Genomic DNA, 22,144 nt, shown 5'->3' on the forward strand with positions numbered 1-22,144 from the left:
ATGCTAAAAAGTCTTTGTCCCAGAACACTTCCTTCCCAAACAATACAGCAAGAAATAAAGATATTAGACATGTTTGCATAATGTGGCTGACCCAGCCAGCTGCTCTCCTGATTACTCATCCCATATACTGCATGATTAAGAGTCAGCTGGGAAGCAGCCATTTTCTATGCCTCCCAAATTACTCCAAAGGAAAATAGAACGTGTGTTTTGACATAGGATATTTTTGGGGGAGCAAAATCTCCCACCCCTAGTTTAAAAATCCTTGGTGTTTCAGTTGAGAGCAACACTGAGCAGAATCTTTACTCCTTTGAAGTCTGAATAAGATGATGTCATTTGTTCCTGACAATACCAACTTGTAAACATCTCTGGGCAAGCAAAATTTGGATTCCCAAGCTCCATGATTGCCAAACTGGTTTGATGGGATGTACCAGGTAATACATGTGCCATATAAATAAAATATCCCTCTTCCACACAGGTAGAAGATATATTTCAGTTGCCCTGATACACTTCCCAAATTGCCTCTTCCAATGCTTTTCCCTGCCCTTCAACACACTACTGCTTTGACATTATTACCTTTGCTTCCTAGTTATACGAAGTTTGATTAAACAGTTCTGAGCCTCCTTGGTGAGAAATAATTTGTTATTAAATGAGATTAAATCTGTGATGTGAAAATGGACTACTTTTCATACTATTTGCCTCTTTGAAAAAAAAAACCCATGAGGTTGGAATCACATCAGGTTACACAAGAGAATTTGGCCATGTCATTTTGTATGGTGGATATGTTATGCCCTCAGGTGGCAAGAGCTGGAATTTATCACACTAGACATAATAATTAGGAATTAGGCTTTGAGATGATATAGTTGGGTAAACTGTATTCTTTCCACTGATGGCTGTCTTTAACAAAACATTAATGCAATAATGGAGGGCAATACCTCCCCCCTCATCTGTCTCTATTATATGTGCATTTCAACTTTAATTCAAGACCAGAATAAAGCACATTAAAAACATTTTGCCCGATTTTTTTGAATTTTTAAAATTTTGCTGCTGGATGAAGCTGCTGAAGGAGGAGATTTGCTCATTCACAAGCTGGTTGTCATGGGTGAAAATGTAATTGCTCTGTTTGGCTTTTCTGAATATTTGCATATCTTTACTGCAGAACTTTCAACAGAACTCCTATAGTAAAACATAAAGGAACTTAGAGAAAATGGATAAACACTGAAATTTGGTGTTGTTTCATTTACTCTATAAATAAAAACATCTAAGGTGGGGTCTGCCAGTATGGAAAATAATGTCCATTTCCATGTTTTATGAACTATGATATGTACGGCCAGCACTTCTTTGAACATTTGGAGCTGTCAGCCTCGTCCCATAACAATTGCACAAACTTGGGCTCCCCTCATTATATTGAAGTTGCCACTACACAGATTTAGAGTCATGTTAGGTTCCTTCAAAATAAATAAATGAATTATTAATATTCCTTAGTCTGGAAAAGTTGTAGACCCATTTCAAAAAGCTCTACAATCCTCAAAATGTCTTGAAAGGGAAAAAGTAGTGAATAGTGAGGTTTTCTTAGAATTACCGTCCTGTCAAATCACTCCCAAATTCAACATAACATTGTCAATGAAGTTACATACAACCCCAGGACAATATCTAAGTACCTACTGGCCTAACTTACATTGGTTAAATAAATAAATAATTCATGACTCCATGATCAGAAAAGCACTGAGTAAAAACAGGATTCCTATGTTCGCCCCTAAATTGCATAGAAATGTTCTGGCAGGATCAGAAATGAGCATTTGTTGCTAGAAAACCACAAAATATTACTGAGTTGAAGCAGTTTGCTATTTTTGGAATGGCCAGAAATCCTACATAACTATATGATTACATTAAATTAAATTAAGTCAGGTAGTGGAGCTGCAACTAGTTACTGAATCTGAGGGAGTGATTACACTTTCAATATTCTTTCAACAAGAATTAGGCCCAGTGCATTTTGTGAAATTGCTTAGCAATGTTTTCAATTTTTGTGGGGTTTTTGTGTGTGTGTTTTAAAGTTTACAACGCGAGTGTTTATTTGATTGCTTCTCTTGTAGAGGCTTTTTTGACAGCATATTTTATAATGCATTTCATTTTTATATGTCATTTTTTGCCCTCCAATATGGTAGCTAAATAAAATAAAATAAAAAGATGTCTATCTTAGTTTGGAAACTAAAAGGAAGGGAAACTCAGCATTTTGTTAAATTAGATTTCCTTTCTACATCTGTCTGACCCATATGAAACTCCTATAATATTCACAAGATATATAAAGATTCAGAAAGCCCCAATGAGATCAATTACTTTTGCAAAACTCTGGAATGACTTGGGACATTATGATCTCTACGTTCACAAACTCCTTTAGGATTATTTCCTCTATCTATCTTTCATTCTATAGAGAAGAGAGAAGGAAACATCTTTACAATACTTAAGAATAGTGATTGGAATGACTAGGAAGGACCACTTCATCCTCCCTTCCAACTTTGTGAGGAAGGAAAAAAACAAAAAGAGCTTTCAGATAGTCAAATGATTCCATCTTGCAACAAGAATTTACTTTCTCTGCTCTCACCATTCCTTTTTCTTGCTCTGATTTATACAGATGAACACCTCCACCCCAAATCTTTTAAAAAAATTGTTGCCTCTGAAATAAGTACTACCCAGATAGTTGTATGGGAATATAAATTCCTACAGTTAGGGTTAGGGTTAGACATTTTTTTTTATTTTAACGTTTGTTCATATAACAATAAAAAAAATAGAGAAAAATACTTAAAATACAATAAAATGTGACTTTGACAAATTCAAGCAACCTCAGATGTCCTCAACATTGCCAACATCTCTCATTTGTACATTTTTCCTTCCTGCATTTCTTCTTCTAGAAAGTGTTCCCATTTTATTGCATCCTGTTTTCTTTTCCTAAATGACAGTCATCTTGCTGAAGGCAGATCCTTGCTAATAGTGCATTTTATTTCAGTTTCAATTTTATTTCAATTGTTTCTTTATTGGAAACTTAGAACAACATAAGTTGTTATTAAATACACTCAGTATAATTCTTTATACAAATTATAGTTCAATCATCTTAGATATAAATCTAAATCTATAGTGATCTAAAATAGAGATCCCCAATCCCTGGGCCGCAGCCCACTATTGGCCCATAAGCTGTTTGTAACCAGGCCGCAGAAGTGGCAGGTAAGTGCCCGCATCTCCCACTTGTGCGAACAGCGGGAACTTGCCTACCAGTCTCATGGAACCATTCCCCCCCCTGGCTTTGCTAGAGAAGTAAAATGAGACACTGGTAGCATTTGTGCTTCTAAGCCTTTTTGAAAAAGAAACTGGTTCTAGCAAGCAAATAATATAAAACAATACAAAAAATATGAAAATATTGAAAAGAAATAAGAACCACCAAGCAATCTTCAGCTCATATTAAAAAAAATCTTTTTGTCTTCACTTTGCCTTTTGCAGAAATACAGAGTCAGTCACGCTTGGATGGATCCCGACGAGGCACCGGGAAAGATTGTCCATTCTGTGGAAAGTCCTTCAGATCTTCCCACCATCTCAAAGTTCACCTCCGTGTCCACACAGGTAAGAGTCAGGAGCGGAAACATGGGGTAAGTAAAATACGGAAATAGGTGATAAGATTCATTTGTCTATAACTTAACCTTTCACATAAAACCATTTCTTGCAATCTAAATGATGCTGTATTGGAACTGATCCTCTTGAAGGTATATTACAGGAAGACCATTTGGTTTAGACAACAAATTTCAGTGTCCAAGTTGGGTTAACAACACTCTTCCTTCCATTAGCATGGTACATAACCAGAGCTGTTTTCAAGAACTGGAATTGCTGAGTTCCTGCTCTGAGATTCTTCACAGTTGTTGCAAGTTTATTTGCATTCTCTTGCAGTGTTTTTTTAAGTACTTTCCTTCTCAATTTGTATTTGCAGGGCCCAGAGGCAGTGGCAAGTGAATGAAAAATGCTGACAGCAAGTTAAGCTGCCTTGTTCATGGGCCTCTTCACACTGAGCATCGCCCAAATCAAGTCAATATGGATTAGCCAACTGAAATATTGGCTAATTAAAATATTCTATACTATTAAAATATTCTTGTTCATTCTAGTAAAGGTTTTGCAAGAGAACTTCTGTAAAGATGTTTAGGTCTTTCTGCAGTCCTCACTTGTGTTATGTCGGGGTCTCTCTTAATCTCTTTAGATACTTTTAAGGCAGTATTTCATGCTCCCCCTTTCCTACCTCACAGACTTTATAAAGAGAAAAGACAATTCCCAAGTACGATGCTCTACTTTGAATAACAGACACACACACAACATCATATGAGAGCATATGCACCAAAACAAATTCCTTGTGTGTCCAATCACACTTGGCCAATAAAGAATTATATTCTATTCTATTAACACCTATACATACATACAAACATACATATACACACATCATATTATGGATTGTTTTTCTTTCCTTTGCTCATTAATTGCACAGAGAGGGTTTATGGCAAGACCTCTTCCTAAAATATTACAGAGAAGATATTCCCTCTCTGAAAGCTGTAATACAGAAAGCTGATTTTGTTCATGGTCAAAAATGTGATATTTGTATTCTGTTTCATGGATTGGGAAAACTGAATCAGTCAGACACCTAAATGGAGTCTCTTGTCATATGTTGCAACCAACCAGGGAAAATCACACCAAAGAAAAATAATCATTGCTGCGCCAATTAATTTCTCCCCTTTTTTTCCCTATAGGTGAGCGCCCATACAAGTGCCCTCACTGTGACTATGCTGGCACTCAGTCTGGCTCGCTCAAATATCACCTGCAGCGCCACCACCGGGAGCAAAAGAATGCTGCTGCAGCTGCTGCAGCAGCTGTAGCAACAATGGAGCAGTGCCACATGCCCCTGGCCCCTACTGCAGTCCCTGCCTTTCCCCCTACGCCACTCACCAAGAGTCATGGGTCCTTCCTTCCTCTAGGTGGCATGGGGGCAGCTCGGTCCCGCCAATCCCGTCGCAAGTCACTGCTAAACGGGAAGGCTGATTTCCAGCCATTGGATCTTTCTCTACGTCCAGCCCTGGCAGGAGGAGCCCTCCACCGTTGCCAGTTTTGCCCCTTTGCCACCTCAGCTCCTGAGCTTATGGAGTTACACCTTCAAGTCCATCACAGCAGGAAAGCTCGTACCCGCCGCTGCTCTCACACAGCTCCTAAAGCCCAGGTGATGTTGGAGGAAGAAATGGTTGAGCTGAAAGAACCAGAATCCCCAAGCCCAAAGGGGGAGATTTCCAAGACCCAGAGTTTCTGGTCCTCTGAAGATCAGGAAGACTCTCGCCGTCTCAAGGTGCCTCAGGGGAAACCGAGTTCTGAGGGAGCAATAATTGGCAGCCTTTCTTCTGAAGCTGCACTGAATCAGCAAGAATGGGAGAAACTATCACAAGACTCCGAGGAGCCAAAGCCAGAGAAGGAATTGTCTGGTCCTCTGTCCCCAAAAGCACCACGTCAGGAGGCTTCAGAGACAGGCCAAGATCTCATGGAATTACAGTTGGAGCCGGTACAGGCCTGAGTCTACTCTGCATATATAAACCAGTCCCGAATCTGTTTAGCTATCATGATTACTCTCGACCAAGGGACCTGGGAATTGTGGCTCTGTTCTATCTATTGGATAATAATAATTCCAGGTCTTTGAGAAATGCAGATAAAAATGCCAAATCCAGTCTAAATAGCTGGCTGACTGTGTGACAAAACTAATTAATAATAATAATAATAATAATAATAATAATAATAATAATAATAATAATAATAATAATAATAATGCTGCATATAGAGCTACATTTCCCAAAGTTCATAGGCAGGTGCTTTGCAGAGCTCATAGCATAGTGGCAGAACACATGCTTTGCATGCAATCGAGCTCCTTATTCCTTTCTATCTTCAGAATAAAAAAGTATCAGGGCCGAGAAAAGTCCCTGCCTGTGATCTTGACTGGAGGCTGCCTCCGAGAACAGGCAGTAAGAGGCTAGATGGACCAATGTCTGCCTCAAGAAAAAGCTCTTTAAGGCAGTGAAAGCAGTTTCAGACCTGTTTTCATATGTAGTGTAGATTTGCAGAGACAGCTTGTGAGTGGTCACCTCACATACAACAGGGTCATGCAGCCATCTGCAAGAGGTTTTGGAGTAAGACGTAGTAAGAGTTACCGACTATTTTTTGAAATAATTCTTTCTATTTTTAACAGCAGCAAGACAAACATAGCAAGATACAGGGATTACCTGCCAAGCAGCTAAATAACAGCACAAGAGCTCCAGGAGGGAAAAAAAAGACAAAACTACAACATAACCAAGTACTGACCCTGGAAGGCAAAAGCTGTAGCTGCAGTGGAGCACTGGTTAAAGGCCAGAGAAAACATGGCAAGGAGATTCAGTTCATGCCTTGAGTTGATGGGGGAAATTGCAGTTCGTCTGAATGGGATTATAATCCTCTGCTTGATCAAGAAAGCTGTTTGCTGGGGGCTCCCAGTTGCAAAAACAAAATACCCCAATGGACACCCTGCAGAAACTCCCCGTCAACATGAAGAAGACCCGTTTAAAGGATATGCTGCTGGTACTGGTTTCCCTGTCTCCTCTCCATGCACTGGATATTTGAAAGGGCTGCTGTAGCAGTTCTATTTAGTCAAACAGGGTTTGGAGGTGATTATCATTGGGGTGTATTAGAGTTCAACCCCTTGTTTTCACCTCAGTTCTGAGCTTAATGCTGCTTCTTTTAGGTTCCACTATCTGAGGACCTGGTCCCTTGGGGATCCTACTGTTAGGACGTGGAGGGTTGCTGGGCTTCATGGGGACAAGACTCCTGTAGTAGTTCTTGGAAGTTTTCTTTCTTTCTTTTTTAAGGGGAGCATTTCTGCACTTGTAGCTTTTCTCACCATAGTGTTCATGTGGTGGGAGAAGCAGAGCTTGTCCAAATTATCTATCCTCCAATTATTCATAACCCAGGAGCCCTGTCCCCATTACCCTGCCATATCTCCTAGAGCCAGGGCAGTCTTCACCGACCATTCTTGGCCCAAGGGGATTTCAAGCACCTGGGATGTGGCTGTCTCATCAGATCCAGGAGCTTAAGCCTCTCATGTTCCCGTAGCAAGCTACCTGATGCCAGTATCTTTATCTCCGTAGCTACCCAGCAACAGAGCTGTGTTTCTGTAGTGACCTGGCACATCAGGGTGCTTGACAACTTCTAGAGTTTTCTATTTTTTTATTGTTTTCTTGTAGAAAATTTGAAACTGGAAATAAAAATTACATTGAAAAATTATATATAGCTTGTACGAGTCTGCATTTTAAAACAATGTCAGGCAGCCATAGATTGTGTTATGAGAGTCTAATTGCAATTTTGTCAAATCTTCATTTCTTAAAAAAGCCTTTCCCTTCCCTTGAAGGATTAAATCAAATTTCCTGAGAACCATAAACATAAGAAGCTAGCACAACTGAGTTTCCACTTCCACTTATTTTAGCTGCCTCTTCTTTCTATTTGAGTTGCTGATCCTTTCTTTTTCCTTTTTTTTAATCCTCCCTCTTTTAAACCCTTTTCTTGTAAATCACACAAACAAGCACAAAATTTGCAGAGGCATTCATGATGGAGGTGAGTGGCTGGGACAAATGAGGAAACAAGCATTTAGTATTGGAAAAGCAATGATAGGGAATGATATATTGCTTGCTTCTATTGCCCAAAAAAGCTGCATGAGGCCAGCTGACGCTTGACTCAAAGGGAATATTATTTTCTAATGCTGAATTACTAAATTCTCCTAATAATCTTTATGATAAACTTGATAAAAAGTAGATGGGCATTAATGTCCACATTTTTAAAAAATATCTGAAACAGCAAAAATCATTTTCCAATTCTGGTTCTTTAAGCACAGAATGCATTTCTTTAAATAGCAAATGCTGCTCTTTGTGTGGGCTTATAGGCAATGTTTTCAATTATATTCTTAAAATCTGATTAAAAACAGATGGAAAATCTGGCCATAGAAACTCACTTAATACATTAAATCATATTTTACTGAGAAAATCACAGTTATTTCAATGATCTCATTGAGCTAAGTCATAAACAGGGTTGCCACATGTGGCCAGCAAAAATCCAGGCAACAACTAGATGGAGCAAAGGGATATACAGCAATACCTCGATGCTTGTTGTTAATTGGTTCTGGAAAGTGCGATGAATATCAAAAATGACGAGTACCAAACAGTTTTAAAGAATGGGAATAAATGTAACACATTCCCAAACCAAAGACAATGCACATTTTTAAGGCAATATGTAAACAGATAGGGTTGTTTATTATTACTTTGCATGAGAAATGAACCTAAAAATAAATAGATGCTTAGATTAAATAAAATAAAAACTTTATTTTACCTGTACTGATGAAGGATAAAAACACAAAAATGCCCAAAATGACCACACAAGAATGCAAGGTGATCTACACAGGGCAAGACCTACCAGGTGATTAATGTGTAACTTCATTTTGGCTGGAAAGGATAGCGTTGAGTACCAAACAAACAAGTATTGGGACAAAATATTGTTGTGAAAATGTGCTGAGTACCAAATTTGATGAGTTTCAAAGCAGTTGAGTACTAAGACTAGAACTAGCCGAAAAGCTCAAAGCAGTTGAGTACTAAGACTAGAACTAGCCACAAAGCACATTTTCTAAGCCACAAAGATTATATACAAATGTCATTCATGTCTCAAGCTACCCCAACTATATGAAATCGTAGCATAATAGATCTGCAAACCTTTATTTGGAGTGAAACTTAATGGGATTTACATTGGAGCCAACATCTCTAGAAAAGCTATGCTCAAACTGCAATTAAGCTGTATCTTAAAACAGTGGTAGCACTGTAATTCCCTTTCTGGGTGCCAAATGTGAAGCTATAAATGTTAGGGTTCCACCCTTATAACAATTATGAACCAGTTGCCAAGGATGTGAATTTTGATTACATGACCATGGAAATCAGTGGTGTGATTCAAAAATTTTTACTACCGTTTTTGTGGGCATGGCTTGATGGGTGTGGCATGGCTTGGCGGGCGTGGCAGGGGATACTGTAAAATCTCCAATACCACCTCTGTTGGAGATGATGCTAAGATTGTATGTGTGAAAAACAGTCATTTCAGTGTTGTTGTAAACTAAAACTGTAGTAAGTCAATGACTACCTATACCACTGATGGCAAACCTTTTCGGCACCAACTGCTTAAACCGGAATATGTGTGTGTGTGTGTGTGTGTGTATACACACCGGAGCACCAGAAACCCAAAGACCAGTTTGCTGGTGCAAGTTTCTGGCGTTCCAGCGCGCATGAAGATCAGCTGGCCAGTGCACATGTGCATGCCAGAAAACCAAAGACCAGGGGGCCAGCGCGTACATGTGCATCTGCCAGGTGGTCTTTGGGTCTCCAGTGCTACGGCACATCCGAAGACCAGCTGGCTGGCATGCGTGCCCACAGAGAGGGCTCTGCTTGCCACCTCTGGCACATGTGCCATAGGTTAGCCATCACGGGTTTAGGGTTTCCTGCCTAACCAGAGGGCTGGACTAGAAGACTTCCAAGGTGCCTTCCAACTCTGTTATTCTGTTCTATTTTAGATCACAGCAAGCTTTAAGACTTTGTTCCACATTGTTGAGAGAACGAAAATTTAAGTGGGCAGAGGTATAGTATCTCTGAGCTCCTTAGAAAATTGTTGGGATATATGTCGATTTGCAATGACATAAAAGCAGTATAGTTCCGTGATGACGAACCTATGGCAAACGTGCCAGAGGTGGCATGCGGTGCCCTCTCTGATGGCACGTGAGCCATCACCCCAGTTCACCTCTTCCGCACATGCGCATGTGTCTCCCACTGGCCAGCTGGCCTTCAGGTCTCTGACATGCATGCGGGGATGTGGGGGGTCCATGTGTGGGGGTCCATGGGGGGTCAAGTGCCCCTGCTTGGGGGTAGGGCATGCATGTATGGGAGGGGCATGCACATGCGTGGGGATGGGGCGTATGTGGCAGTTGTGCATGCATGCAGGAAGGCATGTGGGGGGGTCACATGTGCATGCACAGGGGGCACTTTGGGCACTCGGTCTGGAAAAGGTTAGCCATCACTGTTCAAGAAACTCTAATTCAGTCAACTAGGTTAGCTACTGTTAACTATGTCCCAAGGAAACAAGGAAATGCTGTTATCTGCTCATTTCATCAGGAGAAGTTGTAAGGACAATACCAATAATTCACTAATAACACACTAATTGTTTATCATCTGGGATAGAAATAGGTAACAGGAGTCAAATTCCACCTGATCTGAGATGCTATTTTCCAAAACAGCATAGCCTATGCTACCCTGCCAATCTGCTTTTTTTTCTTGCCTTGAAGACAAAAATGACAGAATAAATGGGATACAGATAAGAAGTAAGCACAGTAACGTTAGCATTAATAAATATGAACGTGGGATAGAAATTTATATAAATACCAATAAATCCCAGAAAGTTCTGAGAGTTCATTTATCCGATACCTGGGGGAGGATGTATAGTTTTTGTAAGTAGCAAAGCTTGTATTATCTAAGCCCTTTGTATCCCCGATGAGTTAAATTTCCTTAACAATATAAGCCAGGAAGATCTGGATAGACGGTAGCGATCCAATTGGCCAACGACTGTTGCACTTGGTGCAAAGGAAACAAACGCAAAGCACTGGGGCATCTTCCCTGGAAGCATCCAATCACATGTAATTATCAGAAAACAATCGGTTTGAAGAAAGTGGAGTAAGACGGAAGGGGTGGTCTTAACGCCTTTTCTGGTTTCTAGGTGAAATTAGGATACTTCACGTGGCCGGAGGAGAACTCGGGAGCCAAGATCCCGGGAGAATTAGGTAAGCTTAGGGAAATGTTTTTTGGCTGGATCCTGATATATCTTAGCTTGCATTTTGGATTTTGTGGTGGGAACGACAGAATTTCTGCAGGATAAAGATGAAACAACTACTCGGATCCAGCGCGCAAGAGGTTCTTAGATTTGAGCGTGGGATTATTCTTAGTCTCCAAAATTGCCGCGCCGCTACCAGTCTTGGGCTGGCAAGCGCCGGAAAAGGCAGGGGCACATTTAAGGAGGCGGAGGGGTCCTTATTACTTCTTTTCCGCTTCTGATCCAATACAGCCTACAGTATCGAGTTTTAGAATGAACCAGAGACCAAAAGAACTTAGCACAAATTAGTCCAAAAATAGTTGGCGGGCGTTTTCTCGAACTTACATGTAAAGGTTTAATACATGTAAAGGTGGCTTATCCATTATTATTAAATATTTTTATAGCAACTTCCCAGTCGCACCAAGGCTGCTGACAAGAAACATTCTTAAGGTGGAACTGAAAATGCAAAACGACGAAGAACAAAATGCAAAACCTCAGCACAAGATTTCGCAAATAGTAGTAACACGTGTAAATTATAAACGAACATCCATTACTTTTAAAAGATTGATATGATTATAATGGCAGGTAGTTACAAAGGATAAAACTAACTTTAGAATAATTAGAAATATGTTTGGCTTGCTTTTGTTGAAGACCTTTGGGTTCTATCTCTTAAGTATGGTGTGCCTTTAACTTTATTTAAAACTTATTTTAACATAGTCTTGATAAAAGACTATTTTCTTATGTTTACATTAATGAAGCATCTCTTCCCCCCTCAGATTATTCTAGAAGCTTATATAATTATTTCTCAAATAATACTAAGGTAAAACTAGGGAGACACTTCTGTTCCCAACTCATATTTTCCCTCTATTTGTAGAAAAGGATAGTAGATAATATTAAATATTTACACATTTAAATATTTATTCAAACATTTAAATTCAAACATTTCAAATTTAAGAATGGTTTATATTATGGTATCAGCAAGGCAGCAAAACAAATGTTAAAAGATACATTATGTTATTCATCTGCTAAGGACTTCTGTCTTGCAAAGTTGACCCACTTTGGTTCACTCTCTAGAAAAGGAATCACATCAAGTCAGTGTTGGGTTTTCTCCATGATGATCTATGATCTATCCCTTACTTGATCCTTCAGGTCTTCCAATATGGCATCCATTTCTGCTGTAACTTAGTCCATCCACTTAGCTGTTGGATCATTCTTTTTCCTTCTACTTTTCCTACCATTAGACCCTTCTCCAGATAGCTAGCTCTTCACTTAGTCTATCCAAAGTCTGATGATCTGAGACTGGTTATTCATGCCCCAAGTAAGAATTTTGGATTGATTTGTTTGATACATTTGTTGAGGTTTTTTTTTTCTGTCCACAGTACTCTGAGGAGTTTTCTCCAACAACAGTGTTCATTCTCCAATTTGTCCCAAAGGAGCTTTTTCAAGAGACAATTGGATTTCCTTTGTTTTTTCTTGAATACTTTCGCTTGTCATCCAAGAAGTTTCTTCAGTTCTCTTGAATGAGAAGCGGAATGTCTTCAAGGAAAGTATAGTTGTCTCTTTAAAAAGCACCTTAGAGACAACAATGACCTGGATGATTGAGAAGCTCCGTAGACATGGCCCAATCTAGTTTCTAAGTCCTAACTTTTGCTTCCATAGAGTGTCATGAAAAATACCATTGCTTACCCTATTTTGATCTCTGCAGGTATAGTATAGATCATGGTATTTGAATATCTTTTTCCAAGGCCTTCATGGCTTATTCTATCAAGTGCTATCAGAAATTTATTTTATTTTCTTATGTATCACATTTTAAAACTACCCATCTCATCAAGGAATTGCTTGTTTTTATCGATGTTTGACCCTGAAAAGTAGAAATTATTTACCATTTCAATATCTTCATTGTTAATTAACTGGACCAACTTGAAGCAGAACGGGGAAAGTCTAGAGCTGCAGTTAAGGGCACATTTATTTGACTATTCTCTTCTTTGTTTTCAAGTTCATTTTCATTCTAATGTGTTAAGAGAGGGGAAATTAAAATTAATATGACTTCAGTAACAGAAAGAAAGCGAAAACTTCAAAATGCAGTCTGTAATTTATAGCCCAACTGCAACTCACAGCAGAGCCTGTGTAGTGGCTAAGGTAAGTGGCACTGCAAGATCTAGGTTCAGAGCCGAGGTGGCGCAGTGGTTAAATGCAGCACTGCAGGCTACTGCTAGATTAGCAGTTCAGCGGTTCAAATCTCACCGGCTCAGGGTTGACTCAGCCTTCCATCCTTCCGAGGTGGGTAAAATGAGGACCCGGATTGTTGGGGGCAATATGCTGACTCTCTGTAAACCGCTTAGAGAGGGCTGAAAGCCCTATGAAGCGGTATATAAGTCTACTGCTATTGCTATTGCTAGGTTGAAGTACATCTTCAACTAAGGAAATTCACAGGGTGAATCTGGGTCATCTCTCATCCCAATTTACTACACAGGATTATTATAAAGAAAAATGTGAGTGTGGGTGTGGGAGGCAACATCCCTGAGCTCTTGAATGACAGGTGGGATATAAATTGGCCCAGGTATCATGCCCAGAAAAGAGCAATCCCGGGAATGGTAGTTTAGCAACATTTGGAAGACTGCAAACTCTATACCCCCATGATACCTCATATCAAGCTCTTATCATTTTTTTCTCTGTTCAGTCTTGTTCGATTCTCAGAAACTGCTTGGACGAGTCCCTGCAATTTTTCTTGGCAATGATTTTCAGAAGTGGTTTGCCATTGCCTCTTTCCTAGGGTTGATAGAAAGTGACTGACTCAAAGTCACCCAGGTGGCTTTGTGCTGAAGGCAGGACTCAAACTCATGTCTCCCCATCTCTTCCCTAATTCCTAACCATTACACAAACTGACTCTCTTTTTAAATTTATTTAAAGTTTATTTCATATAACCATATATAAGACTTTGCTGCTGTATAAGGTGCCAGTAAACAAAGGTGATTAATTACATCATTTTTCCATTTAAAATTTATGGTGGAAAACCAGTATCAGCCAACAGTTTCAATTGCAACCAGTATTGTCCAGTTTGCTAATCCCTCGCCTGCTTTGCTTGTTTGTGATTTAGCACATTGCCTACACTTAAGCAACTGTGAACTATTCTGTAAACTGTGGCTAAACAAACCATGTGATCTGACAGCACAGCTGCAGAAGAGATGCATCTGTTATAGATAAATAAACTAGAAGCAGATATTTAATACCATTATAGAGGATGGGGACCCCCTAACTCCTTGATCAAGCAAGATGGCATTCTAGTCACTTTTGTCACTAAGGACTCTCTCTCTCTTTCTGGTTACAAACACTGTATTTAGAGCAGATTAGTGGAGTTTTTCTACACTGCTATAGTTGTCTGATTGCTGTAGAATCAGTAGCAAGTATTTTCAATTCTATCCTTACAAGCAAATGATAACAAAACCAAGTTTTAAAAGGCAATCTGGCTTTGATGACCTTATGGAATATTTAATTATGGTCAGATAATGGGATTTTGTTGAAAGAATGAGATCAATGTGCCTATAGTTAAATATTCCCCCCTAAACCTTTTCTGAAATTTCTCAAGCAGGCAACTGAACATCCTTACCTTATGGAGTGAATATCCAGTGTGCACCTAAGATTGCTTGGCGTGTACTTGGCTTTGGGAAAGAAATGGCTGCTCTTGAATCAGCATTCAGTGAAGAAGCTATGGCTGACATTAATCCTGCCTTGGATAGAGAGAACTTGGCAGCAACAGGTGAGGAAGAGGAATCTACCAAAAGACCTTAAATGTAGCTTGATTGGAATTTTGAGTTAAAGGAACTGTGTGAAAGGGTTGGACTAGGACTGAGGACATGTCAAGGTCTTGTCTGCCCTTGGCCCAGCCTACCTTACAGGGTTGTGATGAGAAAAAGTGGGAGGAGGGAACACTTTGTACACTCCTTGAGTACCTGAACAAAAGACAGGATGTAAAATTAACAGAAATGCTGTTCTTTCAAGACTCAGGTTGGACCAGAAATGTTGATATTATTTATATAAAAAGCAAACACACAGAGACATATACATCCTGTTATCTCAGAATATATTGCAGTGCCTGACCTAATACTAGAACATTCATATTTCTTTAAGAAATGACTGAATGTATAATAGAAACATACAAATTAACTAATATTAAACACAATGTAAAAATTAATAGCCTGAAAAAGCCTGTGAAAATAACGTACATTTTGAACCCAATGTTTAACTGCACTAAGGATGTCTATGGCTGTCTATTATCTATTTTGGGTCCTGCCGTGAAAAAAACTAAACTGGGATTAAACATTCCTCTGAAAAAATCCATAAAACTGGTTTGGGAATGTCATTTCAATGTGAAACGGGCTGTACACAATCAGCTTGGGTAATCCTTAAGGCCATGATAGTGAACCTATGGCACGCGTGCCACAGGTGGCACACGGAGCCATTTCTGAGGGCATGCAAGGCATTGTTCTGTCAGATCCAGTGTGCATGCGTGTGCTGGCTAGCTGATTTTTGGCCTTGATTTTCGGCCATTTTTCACCCTCCAGAGACTTCCCGGAAGCCTCCGGATGGCGAAAAACAGCCCAACACACAAACCAGAAGTTCGGGAATGGAATTCAGTGATTGACACCCAAGAGAACTACATACATCCCTGTGGTATCTAATTTTACCCCTCTGACTTAAAAATAACAATGGCCACGTTCAGATACCATTTTGAGACAAAACTTCACAATTACATAATGGCTTGATGCAGTTTATAAATTCAGTCAACATGTTCCATAAGCCAAGGAACTAAACATGATTTATGATCTTGAGGAATTCTACCATTTGGCAGCTCTCTTTTTAGGCAGGCCATAATAACATCTACCTGTTTGTCCTTTGCAGAATGTCCGGAATTCCAGTTTAATGCCAACTCTTTAACAGGACAAGTCAATTATGCATCCCAACTACACTGGGAGCATGTGTCTTACATGGTTAGGACGTTGGCTTGATGAGCAGCAAACTCATGTTCGAGACCCAAGTAATGCCTTAGGGTGGGGTGAGCTCCCGTCCTTTACTCTAGCTACTGAATGAGATATAAAAGAAGTCCCCAATTGGGCATCCCTCGGGCAACAGTGATATCACTGGCTAATACTTTCCATTTGGAATCGCCTTGGGGCCTCCAACACAAGTATGATGCAATCAGCTGCACTTTCTTAGGACTAGTTTGTTCCTCTTAATCCTTATACCCATAGCCTGAAATGTTAAAAAACCTAGGTATATATTTGGAGAGTTCTTTATTACAATACAGTTTTATTATATTCAGTCTATTAAAAATGGAGTTTGTCTAACAATTCAACTTGCAGGTTTAGACTAAGGGAAACTATAATGTCAAAAGGAGAAAAAAAAACAGGCTATCTCTCTGGTTTTTACATACAGGATAATTTTGAAGAAACATTTAGAGAAGCACATTGGAATTATTCTGGCCAGGGAGCTATACTATATGCTTGCTTGATTGTATAATTTAAGGCTTGAAATTGATGATACCCTAATTTCCTTGTTAAATGCCAGCGGTCTCAACATTTCCATTACCAAAATAACTCTATTTTCTTCAAATCATATGATGAGTGTTTTAACATATCAAGCTTTTATAGCTGCACATAAACAAGAACAAAATTTGGCAAGCTTACTTTCCAGAGCAAATTCCCCAAATGCAAGGAATGAAGTACCATATTTTTCGAACTATAAGACGCACCTTTTTCCCTCAAAAAAGAGGCTGAAAATCTGGGTGCGTCTTATACATCGAATACAGCATTATTTGCCTCCTGAAGCCCCGCCCCCTTCACCAAAATGGCCATGCAAACCCTTATGGAGGCTTTCAGAGAGCTCTTGGGGCTGGGGAAATGAGAAAAAAACGGGTCATTTCCCCAGCCCCCAGCAGCACTTTATAAGCCTCTATAAGGCTATGCATGCAATTCTTTTGACAAAAAATGGGCCTGTTTCCCCCACCCCCCCAGGAGCACTCTGCAAGCCCCCCCCCAAGGCTATTCATGCCTTTTTTTTAAAAATGGGCCTATTTCTGTGAAAAACGGGCCGTTTTGGGAGGTTTGCGGAGTGCAAAAACTTTTTTTCCCCTTTTGGAAAGCTCTTTGACTGATTGATGAGAATTACATTGATTAAGTACTGTGCCAGCAGAAACAAAGTCTTAGGTGCTGCAGATTGTCAGCGATTTCCTTCTGCAGCACATGGATAAATAAACCTGGAAACATCTACCTACTTACCTACCTACCTACCTACCTACCTACCTACCTACTCTCTCTCTCCCTACCTACCTACTGTATATCTCTATCTATTTCTCTAACTACCTACCAACTTTTTAAAAAATTTGCCTCTTCAAAACCTTGGTGCGTCTTATACTCCGAGGCATCTCATACTCCGAAAAATACAGTAGATGTTTGTTTCTCCTACAATTAAAATACATTTTTAAAAGGTAAGGTCAGTTTTATGCCTAATGTGCTCTCAAAGGCTCCAGGTTTTATTTTCAGTGTTTTTAATTTTTGCAGATAATGAAGGTTTGGCGACTGATCAGCTGACAACTACAGAGAAAGTAGCATTGAAGAATTCAGTAAATGCAGAAGCAGTTTGGGAATATCCATGGCAGTCAGACAAAGTTGTGACCAATCTTTCAGTACCCCACCAGGATGGGAACATTTCTGTAAAAGATGAAGAAGCAAATAGCCAAAGTTCAAAACAAATTAATAACCACGACAACCAAAACAAAAATCTGTACTTTTGTGATGTAAGGCTTAAGAAGGACGTTCAGCAACCATCTCTATTTGCCCAACATAAAAATGTGTTCTGTCCAAGTAAAGTGCTCATGCAGAACAAGCAACTTAATTGGGATCAATTGGAAATTGGCAGCCCATTGGTGCCAGACCAGAACAGACAAACTAAAAATTGTTCAGTAGGTGATCAATATGGAGAAAATAACCAAAGTCTATCCTACCTTTCCCAATATTGTAAAAATATTCTTCTAAAGGAAAACTCGGCTTGGCAGCATCAAAACTCCCAATCAGAAGCAAGCAGTCTGATATCAGAAGCATGCAATCAAAGCACTTTAGTACCTGTTCCTCTTCGGGCAGAGAATATAATAGAATATATTGATGAAGCAGTTGGTCCAAATCCAATACAAGTGACAGACCAGAGAACTGAGACTAAACATCTTCATATTTGTGACCAGTGTGGAAAAGAATACGAGTGGCTTTCGGAGCTTATCCAGCATCAGCTATTTTTTGGAGGAGAAGCAGATAGACAGTGCCAGCTTCATATGGAAGGTAGAAATACAAGTCATTTAGCACCTGTCCCTATTCTCTTCCAGGGAAACAATATGTGTGCAACCTCTTGGGAAACTTTCCAACAAAAGTCAAGGGATCATAATACTCATGCCAAGATTGGAAAGGATTTCTGCAGGTTCTCTCTACCCAAGAGGCATACACTACCTAAGGAGGAACCGACTAGACAGAATGAGTCAAAAATAAATAAATCTAGTACCTTGTCATTTGTCCCCCTTGTGAGAAGAAATACATTTGCAGACTCTTGTGAAATGTCTAACGTAAATTCAATGCTTACACGTTCTTACACAGGGAAACAACACAGTGACCAATGTGGAAGATGCTATCACTGTCTTTGTGCTCAACAGCATCTTGATAATTTTGAATTGAAATCAGATACAGATGAACTGTTCAATTTGGGAGCATACTGTCCAAAAAGTTTAGTGCCCATTCCTTCGTTAGCAGAGAAAATATTCAGTGAAAACTCAAAAATCCCCGTAGAACAAAAGAACTATGCTAAGAATCTGAACACATTTAACTGTGATAAGAACGATTTCCAGCGTCATTTGTTGACCAAACATCATCTACATGTTCCCTTGGGAGGGGAAGCAGACATACTGGACCAACTTAAAATACAAGCAGGCAGTTTAAGTCAATTTCAAATAGAAAGAAAAGTTATAGAATCTTCTGAATCAGTTAAACCTCAATCAAATCTCACAACAAACCAAGGTTTCCAAAATAAGACGGAATGTGAGAAGGATTTCCAATGGTCCTCTGCCCTGACTCAACATCAAGTTGTGAACTCTGGGAAAGTTAATTGGAAACAATGCCCATCAAAGGTAGATGATCAAAATGATTCATCACCTGATCTCATGGATCTTGACCAACCTGCCCATCTGAAGACAAACCAATTGACTGAGAAACACAAACCCTATGCATGTGGTCACTGTGGTAAAAGCTTCAAGTGGCCTTCTGGCCTTGTTCGACATGAACAGACTCATTATAGAACAAAACTAATAAAAGGCAAGTGCACTAAGCTCAACAAATCATATATTTGTGGACACTGTGGGAAAACTTTCCAGTGGCCTGAGCTTGTCCAACATAAATACATGCATTCTAGAAAAAAATTACTGCGAGCCAAGGACACCAAACCCAACAAATACTACACACGTAGCCAATGTGGAAGGAGCTTCCAGTCGCTTTCTCAACTTGCCCAACATGAACACACTCATTCCAGAAGTAAATTAGTGAGCAGAAAGCTCAAGCCCAAACCCCATATCTGTAATCAGTGTGGAAAAGGCTTCACGTGGCCTTCTGACCTTGCCCGACATCAACAGACTCATTCTAAAAAAATAATATTGAAAGGCAAGGGCATCAAACTCAAGAAATACTACACCTGCAGTCAATGTACAAAGAGTTTCCAGAGGTCTTCTCAACTTGCCCAACATGAACACACTCATTCCAGAAGTAAATTAGTGAGCAGCAAGCTTAAGCTCAAATCCCATATCTGTAATCACTGTGGAAAAGGCTTCACATGGCCTTCTGACCTTGCCCGACATCAACAGACTCATTCTAAAACAATAATATTGAAAGGCAAGGGCATCAAACCCAAGAAATATTACACACGTAGTCAATGTACAAAGAGTTTCCAGAGGCCTTTTCAATTTACCCAACATGAACACACTCATTCCAGAAGTAAATTAGTGAGCAGCAAGCTCAAGCTCAATAAATCCTGCATCTGTGATCAGTGTGGAAAAAGCTTCAAGTGGCCTTCTGACCTTGCCCGTCATCAACAGACTCACTCTAAAAAAATAATATTGAAAGGCAAGGATATCAAACTCAAGAAATACAACACATATAGTCAATGTACAAAGAGTTTCCAGAGGCCTTCTCAACTTGCCCAACATGAACACACTCATTCCAGAAGTAAATTAGTTAGCAGAAAGCTCAAGCCCAAACCCTATATCTGTAATCAGTGTGGAAAAGGCTTCATGTGGCCTTCTGACCTTTCTCGACATCAACAGACTCATTCTAAAACAATATTGAAAGGCAAAGGCATCAAACTCAAGAAATACTACACCTGTAGTCAATGTACAAAGAGTTTCCAGAGGCCTTTTCAACTTGCCCAACATGAACACACTCATTCCAGAAGTAAATTAGTGAGTAGAAAGCTCAAGCTCAATAAATTCTGCATCTGTGAACAGACTCACTCTAAAAAAATAATATTGAAAGGCAAGGACACCAAACCCAACAAATACTAGTGTGGAAAAGGCTTCATGTGGCCTTCTGACCTTGCCCGACATCAACAGACTCATTCTAAAACAATATTGAAAGGCAAGGGCAAGAAACTCAAGAAATACTACAACTGTAGTCAATATACAAAGAGTTTCCAGAGGCCTTCTCTACTTGCCCAACATGAACACACTCATTCCAGAAGAAAATTAGTGAGCAGAAAGCTCAAGCCCAAACCCCATATCTGTAATCAGTGTGGAAAAGGCTTTATGTGGCTTTCTGACCTTGCCCGACATGAACAGACTCATTCTAAAACAATAATAGGGCATCAAATTCAAGAAATATTACACATGTGGTCAATGTACAAAGAGTTTCCAGAGGCTTTCTCAATTTGCCCAACATGAACACACTCATTCCAGAAGAAAATTAGCAACAAGCTCAACAAATGCCATATCTGTAATCAGTGTGGAAAAGGCATCACATGGCCTTGAGACCTTGCCCGACATCAACAGACTCATTTTAGAAAAATAATTTTGAGAGGCAAGGGCATCAAACTCAACAAATACTACACATGCAGTCAATGTAGAAAGAGTTTCCAGAAGCCTTCTCAACTTGCCCAACATGAACAAATTCATTCAAGAAGTAAATTAGTGAGAGGCAAGTATACCAAGCTCAACAAATCCTATATATGATCAGTGTGGAAAAGGCTTCACATGGCCTTCTGACCTTGCCAGACATGAATGCACTCATTTTAGAGTAATGTCACACAGAAATAAACTCATGAAGCTTCAAAAGCTTTTTGCGTGGTGTAGAAAGAACTTCCAGGGGTTTGTCTCCCATTGTTCAACTTAAATGCTCTTATTCGGGGAAAATAATGACTAGAAGCAAACGCACCAAGCTCAGGAAGCTGCACACCTGTTATGGAAGTGGAAAAAGCATCCAGTGGCCTAAACCTGTTGAATATCAGTGTGTTCATTCCAGAAAAAAAATTAAGGCAGAAATGTATCAAACTCAAGAAATTACACAGTAAAGTTACAGTTACATTGGGAAACTCAAGAGGTAGCATTACCTTGTCCAGCATATCCATGTTTATTCCAAAATAAAATTAATAAAAGGCAAATGTACCAAAGCTTCTGGTGTCCTGTTTTTTCCAGACATGAAAAGATTCACTCCTAAAGAAATGTTAGCCAGTGACAAATATATTAAGCTCGAGAAATTCTCTTTGTCTTCTGTATGAAAAAAGTCTCCAGTAACTGCCTGAAGCTTTCTAACAATAAATCTGTCAAGATTCATTCCAGGAAAAAGTAATAATGGGTTTAGCCTGCCCATTTGTCCCAGCAGAAGGACTTACTGCAGACCCTGTCAAGGAAATTTGGCTGGTAGAGTTGAGGAGAGCCTTTTCTATTGTGGTTCCCACCCTGTGAAATGATCTATTGCCAGTGAGATCTACCCCTATACTCTGGCCTTCCAGAAAGGCCTTAAAACCTGGTTTTGCCAGCTACAGTATTGGGGATTCTCTTTGGTGGAGAAGATTGACCCAGTAAGAAGAATACCTCATATCCTTGGTTTTAGTTCTTATATAAGTCATTTAATTTTTAAATTATATTTTTTAAAGAAATATTTTTCAGAAAATATATTAATTTTTAAATCTTAATTTTAAAGAGCCA

The 22,144-nt window shown here is 39.5% G+C and overlaps 2 protein-coding genes across 11 annotated transcripts in view; both read left to right on the forward strand.

Annotated features, from left to right (window-relative positions):
* ZNF219 (zinc finger protein 219) overlaps positions 1 to 7,319 on the forward strand; it is a 23,363-nt gene extending 16,044 nt beyond the window's left edge. For 3 of the 5 annotated variants that reach the window (XM_087713732.1, XM_087713729.1, XM_087713730.1), the window contains 3 exons: positions 3,490 to 3,609; positions 4,776 to 5,572; positions 6,251 to 7,319. In XM_087713732.1, coding sequence (XP_087569858.1) covers positions 3,490 to 3,609; positions 4,776 to 5,572; positions 6,251 to 6,448 — 1,115 coding nt within the window. In that variant the 3' untranslated portion in view covers positions 6,449 to 7,319. Of the gene's footprint in view, positions 1 to 3,489; positions 3,610 to 4,775 lie in introns of all 5 variants that reach the window. The other 2 variants (XM_087713733.1, XM_087713734.1) reach the window with 2 other exon arrangements.
* LOC106550056 (uncharacterized) lies at positions 6,517 to 21,606 on the forward strand. 6 transcript variants are annotated; one of them, XM_087713728.1, is made up of 4 exons: positions 6,517 to 6,615; positions 10,828 to 10,891; positions 14,507 to 14,677; positions 17,478 to 21,606. In XM_087713728.1, exons 3-4 carry the CDS (start codon positions 14,593 to 14,595, stop codon positions 20,504 to 20,506), a joined length of 3,114 nt encoding a protein of 1,037 aa, XP_087569854.1. In that variant the 5' UTR covers positions 6,517 to 6,615; positions 10,828 to 10,891; positions 14,507 to 14,592; the 3' UTR covers positions 20,507 to 21,606. The 6 variants fall into 6 exon arrangements, with proteins under 6 accessions (XP_087569854.1, XP_087569852.1, XP_087569851.1 ...); XM_087713726.1 differs by having other exon boundaries at positions 14,510 to 14,677; XM_087713724.1 differs by lacking the exon at positions 6,517 to 6,615 and adding an exon at positions 6,617 to 6,701.
* The last annotated feature ends 538 nt before the right edge of the window (positions 21,607 to 22,144 follow it).

The sequence above is a fragment of the Thamnophis sirtalis genome, unplaced genomic scaffold (genome assembly GCF_051295495.1).
Source record: "Thamnophis sirtalis isolate CommonGarterSnake01/CBP01778 unplaced genomic scaffold, rThaSir2_p1.2 scaffold_4, whole genome shotgun sequence".
Taxonomy (NCBI): Eukaryota; Metazoa; Chordata; class Lepidosauria; order Squamata; family Natricidae; genus Thamnophis; species Thamnophis sirtalis.

What these genes read in the sequence shown, in the direction of transcription:
- LOC106550056 (XM_087713728.1), top strand. Translation starts at nt 14,593, where the DNA reads ATGGCTGCTCTTGAATCAGCATTCAGTGAAGAAGCTATGGCTGACATT. An exon ending in AGAGAACTTGGCAGCAACAG is followed by an intron (nt 14,678 to 17,477) that starts GTGAGGAAGAGG and finishes TAATTTTTGCAG; the next exon opens with ATAATGAAGGTTTGGCGACT.